The sequence below is a fragment of the Carassius gibelio genome, chromosome A8, assembly GCF_023724105.1.
Source record: "Carassius gibelio isolate Cgi1373 ecotype wild population from Czech Republic chromosome A8, carGib1.2-hapl.c, whole genome shotgun sequence".
Classification (NCBI taxonomy): domain Eukaryota; kingdom Metazoa; phylum Chordata; class Actinopteri; order Cypriniformes; family Cyprinidae; genus Carassius; species Carassius gibelio.
Genome location: NC_068378.1, coordinates 27,184,961 through 27,199,111, shown reverse-complemented (window position 1 = coordinate 27,199,111; position 14,151 = coordinate 27,184,961). Strand labels below are relative to the sequence as shown.

General features: G+C 35.1%; 1 protein-coding gene across 2 annotated transcripts in view; it reads right to left on the bottom strand.

The window, feature by feature from the left end:
* LOC128019095 (ephrin-A5b-like) overlaps positions 1-13,779 on the bottom strand; it is an 85,717-nt gene extending 71,938 nt beyond the window's left edge. For both annotated transcript variants that reach the window (XM_052605097.1, XM_052605098.1), the window contains exon 1: positions 13,032-13,779. In XM_052605097.1, the coding sequence (XP_052461057.1) occupies positions 13,032-13,156 (125 nt within the window). In that variant the 5' untranslated portion in view covers positions 13,157-13,779. The remainder of the gene's footprint in view (positions 1-13,031) is intronic.
* Between the last annotated feature and the right edge of the window lie 372 nt (positions 13,780-14,151).

The following is a 14,151-nucleotide window of genomic DNA, read 5'->3' as shown; positions in this document are numbered from 1 at the left end:
CTCTGCATCATGACCCAGATCATATTCACTCTCACATTCGACTCAAGTCAGATTTAACAAAGCATTTCCTCGTTCCTCATTGGCTCTTCTGAGCGTGCCAAAAGCCATCAGGGGAAAACTGAAAGCCCAAGTCACGTGATCGAGTCAAGCCACACTCTCTGATCTTCATCGACACGCCACGGTTCTCCACCATCAACCCGAAAACATGAAGAACCCCCAGCTCGGCCTTCAGGAGATTCGAACAAGAAGAGCCAGCATACCACGATTACAGCCGTTTAATGAGTTAAAACTGTACCTAAACATCCTTAAATACCTACCATAAAGCATCCGATCTATAAACTGGATTATAGGGTTTATATAGTTCTCAATAAAAGTATTAATGTGTCAAAAAATAGGGGGAAAAAACTGTGCATACTAGAAATGAACAGAAAACAGAAGATGGATAAAAGATTTATGAAATCATTATTATTCAGATAAAATAAAAAAACGGAATATGAGAAAAAAAAAAAAAAAAAATATATGTATATATATATATATATATATATATATATATATATATGAGATTTACATGATTATAATGTAAAATATGATGAATAAAGAGAATTAAGTAATAAACTAATGTATTTATAATTACATTATTACATAATTTATTCTCAGAATTCAAAAACTACTTATTTGGTTGTAAAATAAGTTAATGAATTAATAACTCAAAAAAAGCCTGAAATTAAATAAAGCATCTCTATAATATTTATATATATTATAATATATTTATTTTTAAATAAATATATATTTTAGTTATTTAATTTTTTTAATTGTGGTATTATGGTTCAAGTTGCAATAAAATAAATTAATAAATAAATTAATTAATCAATGAATCAATTAATCAATCAAACTGAACGACGAAAGAAAATAATATTATCTCCTATGTAAAATATGAAAGTCATACTTTTTAACAAATAACAATTTAACCATAATAATATAATATAATCAATAACTAAAGAAAACAAATGACAAAAAAAAAGAAAAAAAAATTGGATAATAAATTTAGTTTTTTTCTTATTCAAATAAATAAAAAACTACAAAGAACGAAATCAGATTTGTATTATAAACAAATAAAAAAGAAAAAAATTAGAAGAGAATATGTGAAAGAACTCAACGTCTCCAGTAGATCATTTTGCTGATAAAAGCTCATTTAAGAGCTGATCTTTACAATAATTTAAAACAAACCCTCGGAAAAGCGTTCATTAGGAGAAACGGCCAGGCAGAGCATGCAATTACTGTTTTCATAATTGACAGTTACATCTTTTTAATCACAAGATGGCTCGAGCTATAATGAGGCGAATGAATGACGCAAAGAGCAATAAGTCAAGAAAATAATTCTCAGTGGGTTTTATCCGCAGGATCTCGTGGATGTGAATCCTAAACGAGCCAAAAACTCAATTAACACCAGAGCGCTAGACAGAATCCAGAAACGCCTGAAGTTTCTGTGCCAATAAACCGAAACGAGGCTCCAAACACACAGGACTTCATTCTGTTTTCTGATTTCTCAAAGACAATGAGAAAAAAATATGTATTTTTTTCCAAATCAATATGCATCACAATATTTATTTACCATTAATATGGAAGGAAATACTCCCAGATGTTTGTAGGATCATGAAAATGAATGTAAATGTAACTTAAATTAAATCCTTTTAATTTTTTCTGATTTAATACAAATTTATCATCAGAAATGGTGTGCAATTAAATGAACTGAAACAGATTTTAAAATGTAATCAAATGAACAAATAACAATTAATTAGTTTACATCGCATATCTATTTTGATATTATTTTTATACACATTCATATTGAATTGATGCTGGTCGATGGGAATGATATTTATTTATTTATCTGTTTGTTTGTTTATTACATAAATTATTAAATGACTAAATATTTTATTTATTTATTTATTCATTTATTTAAATGAATAAATAAATGTATTCAAATTTGTATTCAAATTTATTTATTTCTTTATTCATTAAATAAATATCTAAATTAATTAATTAATTAATTAATGACTATATAATGAATGTATTAAATGTGTGTTAAATGGCTAAATAAATATTTTACATTTATATTATACAAATATTATACATTTATTTAAATGTAATCAAATGAAAATATAACAATTAATTTACCTAAAAAACTTTGGATTTTATATATATATATATATATATATAATTGTATATATTTTATCCTTCAAATTTATATTATTAATAGTAGTACTAGTAGTATTTTGAGAAGTACATTTTAGTATAAAACAGCAATATATTTCTGTCATAAGTTCTTCAAGTTAAACCAAACTTTTATTTTGGCGGGTTTTCATGGCGATCTTTCAGTCTCAGACTGGCTACAATCGCATTGATTTCTCCTGTGATCGAAAACTTTGTCCAGAGCTTATCATCATTAGTGACAGATCTTTTTATAAGTGTATATATATTATAAATTTATTTCGATATGATAATCATTCAATGCCCGGCCCTCCTACAATGCAATCTGTGCAACATGAGATGCTGATTTCACAATATTACCAAGAAAAAACAAGAGTGAAAGAAAAGACAAAGAAACCGCAATTTTTCCCCATTGTTTTGGCGATGACTCTCGGCAGCGATGCACATAAATAACTCCTGTCTCCGTTGTGCATCTGACAGGATTCGTCCTGTATCTTCTCAAGGTGCTCTCACTGAGAAACCGCTCATAAATTGTATTTTTATGTTTCCTGGACACGCAGCGACTAATGCGTCTATCAGATGCTTTATAGCTGCATTGTAGCTGCTCATACATGCCATAAAAGCATTGTAAAGTCTGCTCTTCTCTACACCGCTAATTGCTCACGCAGCAAGACACATTTTTACGGGCGTATTACCTCATCCCTTTATGGAAATATTTATGTTTCTGTCCAGAAAGACTGCTTTATTATTGCTAGTTGATTTTTGGATGGACGCGTGTCTTTTATAGGCAGACCTTTCTGGTTTTGGCTAGAGATTGCATGGTTTGGTCAGCCATTACTGTAGATAAAAGCGAGCAAAACAAAGTTTGGAATTGAAATGCATGTGGGATGCGTGTGTGTGTGTGTGTGTGTGTGTGTTATCGCCATCATGAGTCACCGTAAACATGCCCTCATGCATTTGTTTCTCAGGTGTCGTGTTCACCTGAAGATTAAGAATTTCCCACAAGCTTTTTTGTGGCCGTTGTGTTCGGTTGCTTCTTAAGCTCGCAGGCTAGTAACTAAATCCCGCCGCCCTTTGTTCACAAACACAAAAGACGTGCTCTCTGTGGATGGGAGTTGTGCGACTGAGGGTTGGCAATGTGTAAAACAAACTGGAGCTTGGGTCGTGAGTGCACTGTTCATTTGAGACGGCCAGGTAAATCTGTGCTGCACAAAAGAAATAAACAGTGAGATTTAATTAGAGGCTGCTAATCAATGCTTAGCGTGGAATGGGAGTTTCTCGTGGCTTTCAAAGCGATACGCTTCAACTGTACCTTTCTGCATCGTTGCATCTGTGTTTATGTTTGGAAAATACACTGCTGGTCAAAATATCAAAATATTATCTTCTGCTCAGATTAATATTATGATTTAAAAGAACGGTTTTATATTTAAATGCACTTTAAAATGTAATTTATTCCTGTACATTCAAAGCTGGATATTCAAATGCCCAATGGTTTGGAATAATTACGTTTTTTTTATTTTATTATTATCTTATTGCTCACCGAGGCTGATTAAAAATACTGTAAAAACAATAGAAATTTTGAAATATTATTACAATTCATAATAGCTGTTTTCTATTGTAATATACATTAAAGTGTAATTTATTTCCGTGATGCTCCGCTGTATTTTCAGCATCATTCCTCCAGTCTTCAGTGTCACATGATCTTCAGAAATCATGAAAATATGATGATTTAGGGCTAAGATTTTTATTTTAATGCATCACAGTTTCCACAAAAATTCTTTTCAACATTGATAATAACCAGAGATGTTTCTCGAGCAGCAAATCATCATATTTTCATGATTTCTGAAGATCATGTGACACTGAAGACTGGAGGAGTGATGCTGAAAATTAAACCGTTTCATCACAGAAATAAATTACACTTTACTAAAGATTCACATTGAAAACAGCTGATTGAAATTGTAATAATATTTCACAATTTGACAGTGTTTATTGTATTTTTCATGCAGCCTTGGCGAGCAGAAGAGACTTCTTTCACAATAATTCAAAATCATAATTATTCCAAACTTTTGACGGGTAAGTGTAAAATCATTTCTAATGACGCATAAAGCACAGCTTAACGCTTGACCGTCACTCAAATTAATTTAGCATGCAAATCTGATTCTGATTACCAAATACAGTTGACAAATAAACACAATTACTATCTCAGCAGAGCGGCCCAAGAATGCGTTGAAACAAAAGCAAAGCCAACCATTTTTTGCATGGCTCTCTCTCGTCGTAAATCTTCAGAGAGTTGATATTTCGGCTCGGCTCAATGTCAGCGCTGGTTACGCCGGACACGACCAGACGAGTCTGACCCCCTCGCCTCCTCCGCCGGCCTTTCCCTTCACATTACTTCTGCTATTCTAACTCTTCCACTTCTGCGCGGCTTCAATTATGCACTAGAATAACACAGGCCCCAGCTCGCGCCATTTGACATAAAGGCCGATTACGGGCGTGAATAATTCAGCCACCGTCGTGTCGTTGGCGATAGCGCGACAGAATCGCGTGCAGAACAGTCCTGCCTCTTTTAGAGAAACCCTTCTGCTTCTTTCGACACTCGGCTTAAAGCGACACACGAAGAGAATTACTGTGGCAAGTTTGACTGAATTTTCAGCATGCTGGACTAAGAATCCAATGGTATACAATAAAAGAGTCTCCTTTCCGAACCAAGACGTCTCTTAGAGTTCAAGCTGAAATAAAAGCAGCCCTCGACCCCTCAGATTTCACCTTCGGTGTTTCCGCGCGGCCGCCTTGACCTGGTTTCTTCAGGATTGCGTGCGAAGGTTTGCTGTGAGATCACAAACAGCTCTTAATATTTCATACAGTCACTCGCCAGCATCTCAGCGTCCGAACCAATCAGACGGCAGGAAACGCTGCGCTCCCATTGGCTGATTGACGCATCACAGGCCTCCTGCAGGTCGAGTTAAGAAGACTTCTACACATTCACAGAGGAGGAATAAAACGAGCCGTGTCAAAACACAATTAATAAAAACATTACGAATATTGAAGTAGAGATGCTACTAGACAAAGTTTAACACCAATTAAATTTACTTAAAATAAAAATGAATAAAAATAAAACTATATAAGGTTAGTATTTAAATTTAAAAAATGAATGTAATAAATAACATTATATTTGAAAATAAAATACAAATATTATATAAAGCAAACATAAATTGAAAAATATAAATGTTGCCAAACTGTAATATATATATATATATATATATATATATATATATATATATATATATATATATATATATATATATATATATATTTCTAGAGTTTAAATAAGCATTATTTTAATACCATTGAAATACTATTATTTTTTTATTAAGTTTGTATTTTTCTATTTTCATTTTCATTTTCGTTCAGGTTTTAGCAATTTTGTTGCACATTTTTGTAATTTCCAGAAATTTTGGAGAGTTATTTTATAAATATATATATATAAAGTTTTATTCATTTTAATTTTAGTCATTTAAGTACATCAACTTGAACTCAATTAAAATAAGCAATGCTGTCTAGACAACTAGCTAAAATAAAAAGCTTTTAATATTTTATTTTATTTTATTCCAGTAACCTTTTATTTAATTTAATGTAATACAAAATGTCGTTTAATCGTTTTAATTTTAGTTCAATAGCCTTGGTATAACTAAAGCACTTCCCAAATGTATTTAATGTCAAAGACCAAGATACATTATTATATATTTATATAAGAATAAACATTTATTTTATTGCAAATATAAAAAATATATATTTATTTAATAGACTTCTGACCACTTACTGTTGTTATTATTATTACTACATTTAAAGTGTGTTGCATCTCACAAATTCAAAAAAACAAACAAATATGAATTGCGCAGATTTCTTAGGATAAATCGTTTTATCTCAAATATTTTGTTACATGAAAATATTTTATTATATCAGTAAAAATGGGTGGCTAATACAAATGATGACAAATTACACATACTTTTATTCTCACGATCTTAAGATGCTTTATGTGTAATGCTAATTCTAGATATTTCTCTTCGTATGTAGCTCAAAACAATCAAGTATTTCATATTTACACATCATCAGCCACAAGCTGTAAACTTTTAGATTAGACGTCTGTCTTCACCTTCACCATCTGGATGTTTGTGACCCGTCCGCATTAACTAAGCGTCCAGTAGCCACAACACTGGGCCCGAATCAAACCGAGGAGCGCAGGAGACACCCCAACAGCCCTAAAGCCCTGAGCCTATTACACCCGATGTGAAGGGCACAGTAATCCTCAATTAGTCCAGAGAGAGAGAGAAGCGCCCCAGATGGCCTCTTCCATTCGACCGGACCATCGAGCTCCAGGGGGGCAAGAACAACACATCTTGAGGTTTGGGAAGCAGAGAGATCAGCTCCCAAACAAACACAGCTTCAGAAAGAGATGCTGAACATCCAGTCAACACAGAACAGAAGACGTTCTTCTCAGGATGTGAAATCAACTGTCCGGGCGATATCTTTAGCGTAACTGCGTTTCTGCAGACTTCCAAAAGACTCTCCAGGGTTCCTCTTAAGTCTTATTTATCTCATTAGGCCTTTGACACTGATTAATATGAATGCGAATGTGAGCGGGAAGGTTTATATGCAGGAGAGGAAGAGGGATTAAAGAGGAAAGGGTTTTGTGTCGGTAGACAATGAGCCGATGGCTTTTTAAGGCCTTTAGTGACTCCATGCCATTACCTCGTGAAAGAGAGAGACCTCGAGTCACTTCAGACCTACAGACGCTTAACAAACACACAACAACACCCGCATTCCCAGGTGACCCGGCAAGATTTACACCAAACCACGAGATCTAGGAGAAAACATCAACAAACGTCAGGTTACAAGCTGTCGAACATGCTTGACCACTAGTTTAAGACAAAGGAAGCTGTTTTATAAACTGAAGGAGTTGTTTTGATACACGAGCAGGGAAAAGTTTGTCACATTTACTCGTTTGGTTTTATATCTTCAAAAACAATTTTTTTAAATTATGTATATATGTTCATATGTATACAGAATTTATATTTTTATACAACATTAAAGTTAATAAGTGAAGCATTTAAGCAGAAGCCTTCAGATCAAAAGGTCTTTATTTTTTTGTGAAATCTAAAACAAATAAAAATAAATAAATAAAACATTTAATATATAGTAATATTAAATAAATTTAAAGTTAATTTTAAAAGATTTGAAGAGCAGATCAAAAGATCTTTAGATCTTGAGAAACAAATAAATTAATAAATATATAAAAAAACACAACTGTAAAAAATGAAAAATATTTATATTGATAAAATATTATATAAACAACTCTATTTCTAAAAAAAAAAGTTTTTTATATAATGTTATTTTAAATGTCAAAATCAAGAAAATAAAATAAAATGTAGATGTAAAAATGTATGTGTGCGCAAAACTTACATTTGTCTACAAATTAATTTAAAGCATTTATGCACAAACCTTCAGATCAAAAGCTCTTTAGATCTTAAAAAAAACATAAATTCAATCACTTCACGCAGGGGAACCCAAGTGTTTCGGGAAAGCGAAGGCAAATCATGTGCCTCTCTGTGCTTTGTGCACGTCTCCCACATCTTTCCAACAACACGAGGCCTGATACTGTATCTCGAGTGCAACAAAACCCCCTCGACCCATCACGAAACCCCTCTGCCCCCAGAGGACTTCAAGAAGGACAAAGGCCAGTTCTGGGGTTAATCCTGTCGGCTTAGGTCTCGTCTCAGACCCCGAGCTCCCAAATGTCACCTACATTGTTCGAAGCGTCCAGACACATTGGTCTGTGAAACCCTGCTTGGCATGGGAGAGATCTCTTCTGCGCTCCATTGTGGGCCGTTCACGCAGAGAGTATTACAAGCAGCACTCCATTCACCCCCTTCATCCTCTCCTGCTCTCCTTTCTCTAAATGCATGCATACTTTCGGTCCGGGTTGTGGAGAGGCGACAGCGAGGGGAAACAATAGTGGCCTTTCAGAGCGGCCGAGGCCTGGCCGTGAGGAACCGGCCACTCAATATTTACAGCGGGCGGACGCTTTGTTTGTTTGTTTGTCTGGACGAGGAGCCGCCTGCCGGAGTAAACACTGATGCACATTAGAAACAATCAAATGATGCACTCACTCCACACACTCTCTGCACTTATGAAATCTTACGGCACGTTACCTGGCTGCCAGCGAGTCTCGCAAAACCCATTTCAATTTCTTGAAAACTTGCCCCGCAGCTGGAGACTGATTTATTTTCCTTAAACGGAGGTGTGAATGTGGAACGGCACGGGTGAAGCAGGCGTGACCGATGCACCAGCCCCATTTAGACCAATGCAGCGTTACAAATAAAGCATTCGAACAGTCAGAAACACGGTTTGCATCGAATATTAATTCATAAAATCAATTGCACAAAAGTCTTGTTCAGTAGAAGGATCACGCATCAAACGTTCCTCTATTACTAGCAGATGATGCACAAACACCTGTCCTGTGCATTTGCTTATTTTCATCATTATTTGCTGGATGGGGCTCTCAAGCTTCGAATATTAATTTATAGTAGACATGCATTGTGAATAAAAGCAAATAAAATAAATTGCACTGCCTTCAGTAAAAAGATCTTGCTTCACTAGCTCTATCACGGCCAGATGATGCACAGACACAAGTATGTAACATGTACACTTTAAGGTACTGAAATGCATCTTTTTGGGGTAAATAAAGTACAAAGGTGTATCTTATGAAAGGGTATCATTTGCGTTTGCATATTCTAATTATAATTTTTTGGATGAGGCTCTCAAATTTCAATGCATTATTTTAAATTCATATTACATGTGCATTATGAATAAAAACAAAAAATTTAATAAATTGCATTACTTCACAACAGTCCTGCTCAGTGAAATGGTCTTGTTTTATGAGCTTTCTCATTTCTACCAGATGATGCATAAAATCAATTTAGGCAAAAATGTGTACTTTTAAGGTACAACAATGAACTTTTTGGTGTAAATAAGGTACAAAGACGCCTTTTGAAAGAGTATCACCCCAGCTGTTTAAACAAATTGCATTACTTTACAACAGTCTCGTTCGATAAAAAAAGGATCTTGCTTTACAAGCTCTCTTAATGCACAAACATCTGTCTTATGCATGCTCTCAGAGAGAAATAAAACGTATAAAAGCTGTCACCGGGGCGCTACCCTTTCAAACGCTACTAATGAATCCCATTTAGGGACAGATATTTGTCTTTAAGGTACTTCAATGGTGTGAATAAGGTACATTGGTGTATCTTATAAAAGGGTATCCATCCCAGTGACAGCTTTTTTTACTTTCAAATATTAATTCATATAAAGCATTCATCATGAATAAAAGCAAATAAAATGAACTGCACTAACTTCACAAAAGTGGATCATGCTTCAAAAGTTCCTCTTTTAAAACCAGACGATGCACAAACATCTGTCTTTCTTGTGCATTTGCTTATTTTCACCGGTTTGGATATTAATTATGCATTATGAATAAAAGCAAGTAAATAAAATGCATTTCACAACAGGATTGTTCAGAAAAGGATCTTGCTTTACGAGCTCTCTAGTACTTCATTACTTTGATGCTTTACAGTTTACAAAGCCTGTTTTCTGAAAACAACAGACAGTAGATCTCTGGCTCTTCTTCTCGTAGCAAATAAAAAACTGTTGCATTGCACGAAACGTCCCGCTGCCTTTTCAAGCAGCTAATGAGCTGAAGTTATTTCTCTGCCTAACATTAATCCACTGCCATCCTGGTCTCTGCTTTTCAAATCTGCTGTCGTTTATGGGTTATTGTCCATAATAATTCGCACAGACCTGCTGAACTCTCCAGTATGCAAACCATCTTTCAGAATGAATTTGAAGAGTGAAAAGGCACGGCACATTTTACACACCGTGGGAGAAGTTTTCCGAGGCTGAAAGAGGAATTTAGGCAGTGTCACAACTACTCAAGTCAGTCCGAATAGCAGCAGGATCCGTTTAAGACTGAAGAATAATATCTGGAGCAGCAGTCATATATGGCCACATGCATGAGGAACATACCATGTTTTATGTTTCTCTGCTGAGCTGGATACTTTATTAATGTACTTTCTTAATCTCCCACAGAAGAGGGGGATTTAAGAGGTGCTAAAATGCACATAAAGTACACGGAGGTTTAAACAACGGTGGGAACTTTGCTCTTAAAAATATATCTGGGCTAAACTATGTAAAGCAGCAGGAGAAAAAACACAAAAGAGTTTAAGTTATAAAAAAAAATGCTATTTAAAAAGTTATTAATATTTCGATTATAACAATTGTATCATACAAATATTTAGCAAGTTAAATTCTAATAAATAATTATAAATATTTAATATTTATTAGAAATTATTTGCTTGTTTAATAAATAATTAAAAATATTTTATTCGAAATTATGCATATCTTTATTAAAAAAAAAGGTATATGAATTTTTTCTAAAAATAAAAAAAAAAAATATTTTTTTTATTGGAAAATATTTTTATTTTGCAAGCAAATTTTTAATAAACAGTAATAAAAATTAATATTTTTTATATTTAATTATAATTGTTTTTAAAATGAAATACATTTAAATAACACGTTTGAACTGTGTTTTGTTGTATTTTGGGGAGTTGATGTTCTAAATGCTGTCCCGTAAACATGTTTAAGTCGAGTGGGAACACATTTCTGACTGCTTCATCATGGAACATTTTCACGAGCGACAAACGATCGTGTTTCAGCTGAATGTATGTGGGGTTTCCGTTCGGAGAGCGTGTGACCCTTGCACCCGGGTCTCCGCACAGCCGGAATGAAGCTCCTGAAATATCTAATTGTATTCATTCATTTTCTCTGCTCAGCATGGCACTGAGAAATAAAGAGAGTCACAGCTAACAGGGAAGGAAGTCAGAGGGAAATCTGGCTAGTGGGGTTTCTTGAGCATGGGAAACGGTACCGCGTCCTCATTACGGCCGTTTACTGTGCCAAACGTGCAGTGAGTAATTAACCACTCCACACTTCATTCTCATGTGATGAACACAAAAAGAACGGATGGGATTTCCTAAACTTGCATGCAAAATAATTCATTAGTTTTACAGTCCATGTGTTCATATCATCTCCTGCATGCATGCACTTCTTCTTAAGATCACTATGAGTCAAACAAAGCAGATTATTGCACATCAAAATGAGTTACTGGACACAAAACATGCTTTCTGTGAGTCTATCTGCCTTCCGCTAACAAAAACAAGACAATAAAAGACTTCACAAACCACTGGATTCTTACAGGCCTTGACGGGAATCACTGCAAACCATCTGTGCTTCTGAGAGCTAGGGTTAGTTCCCCCAAAAAACATGGAGGGGAAAAAATACAGGACTTTATCCTTGTGAAATATTATTATTTTTTTATGCACAGCAATGTGCAGTTAAACTTATTTTTTAACTGCGGAAAAACACAGAAAAAAAAACTCACTGTGAAGAAGGTTTCAAAACGGTCTGCTCCTCTCAAATGAGTTTTAAATATGAAATGAAACCTATTATTTTACTTGTACTGGAGATGCATTGAAAAAAAAATGCTTTTCATTGCTTTTATGAAAAGTGTAAATGTGTGGATTTTAATTTAAAAAAAAATACACATTTTAAATAACTAAGGAAAAATAAAAATAAATAGTGACTGAGATACTAATACTGTAAATCAATGGTCATGCAAAGACTGGAGATATATTCTCTAGCCCGTTTGACTTGATTTTCTTAATCAGAGAAGAAAACAAACAGCACTTTAATCTGCATTATTAAATGCATTCTAGTTTCTGTTTGGTCTAGAGATATAAAAGCTGTGCTCTCATCTGTAAATGCATTCACCTCATCTTATCATTGTAAGACATTTATATATTTATTTACTGAGAATTGCAGAGTCATTTACAGTTGTGTTTATTGGTGTGAAACAGATCCCATCTGCCGCCTTTTTAATATCCACAAATACACCTGCTTTTAATCAATGTTTTAGTTCAAATAATTTCAGGACATTGAACCGCATTTATATATTAATTCACATATTGCATTTAGTTTTTATTTCAGTTTCACTGTCAGTGAATCGACGCTTCAAAAGCACACAAATGCATTTACACTGCAAGAAAAAAAGCCTTAGATTAATTATAGATTTTTGCAAAGCAGCGTTTTTCACTTATGCAACTGTAAATATTAATATTATAATAACTGTATTGGAAAAATGCACCACGCCTTGAAAAACCATGAGACTGAAAGCAGCTGAAAATGAGAATTAAACACAGCAGGCTTCGGAAGCCAACACTAAAGTCAACTTTGCAATATAAAGTGCGATCGGGCACGCGCAGAAACGCTCGCGAGAAACTCTCAATAACTGCGTGCCATCCAACACAATTCAATCCATAACGCCTTATTAAACAGTTAAAAAAATACGTTTTTTATTTTTAATTCTAACTGTGAGTGTTTCATCTGACACATATTGCATGCATTCATATGCATAAACGGAATTTTATATTACTCAACAGTTCTGCATAAAATAAAATAAAAACCCACTATTCATTATTTATAACAAATCGCGAATAATCGCAGAAACACGATCGACTCAATAAAGCGTGTGTGTGCATATAATTAACCCGACTGCCCATCGTTGCGTTTATTTCATCTTAATAATAATTTTCACACAGGCTACCTTAATGAGCGCATTTTAAACCTGGGTCTGTCTAGAAATGCTCACGCAAGAGAAAGTGTCACGCGCACAAAGTAGCTCCCGGCGAACAGACGCGCGCGGATGCGCTCACCTGGGGTTGCTTCGGTTCCAGTAGACAGCGTATCGATCAGCCATCACCTTTGAGCTGGGCTCTTGACTAAATACACACATCCACAGAATCACACCCACGAATAGGATCATTTCCACTTGCAGCATCGCTACAGCGCACTCGGACACCTATATTCCTCTTGCTTTACTCGACTTTGATTCGCATCTGTGGCTCTGCGGATGTCAGAGAGTGGAGCAAGTGATGAGATGTCCACGATCTTCTGTCAGTGCTGTGAATGTCCGCACTTCGGTCAATAACTGTGGACTGCGCCGCCGGAGAGACGAAAAGCGGGCAGTCAGTGTTCAGGGTTCATTCTGAGCAGAAACCATCTGATCTGCAGAAGCTCTTCTCATGCGCACATGCAACTACAGAACAGGAGGAGCGCGCTGTCAGTCCGGCTCCGTGCGCACAGGTTTGGAGAAGTTGCCAGACGCTCAGACTGATCTCGGAGAGATGGAGAGCAGGGGTCCGTTCAGATGAACGCGGAGCTCGACAAACACACCCGCGCTCCGGACGCGCGTCATTCTACTGCGGGTCATCTGGGAGTTTGCTGATGCGCTTTCGGTTCGGCGGGAGGTGTGAGGATGGTGTGAACCCGGCGACGCTCACCGCGAATGTGTGTTCGGTTACAGCGGGACGCAGAGGAAGCCCATTGGCCCGCACTCGGGTGGGCGGGGCGCTAACATCACAAGCCCCGCCTCTAACCTTTTACTTCACCCACTTCATAAATATAACCCAAAGAAGAGAGAGAGAGAGAGAACGATAGATAGATAGATAGATAGATAGATAGATAGATAGATAGATAGATAGATAGATAGATAGATAGATAGATAGATAGATAGATAGATAGATAGATAGATAGATAGATAGATAGATAGTAAATAATACAAACTAAATAGTATTATAATATGTTCCAAATTAACTATTATAAACAAACAAATATAATAGTGTGAAATATAAATATAACACTTTGAGCATACAAATACGCATATACATTAATGTAATGCATGCATAAAGACAGATAAACTAGATAAACTTTTAAAACTAAAAGCAAGAATAAGTTAAATAACTAATAATTAAATACCATTATATACTACTGTAT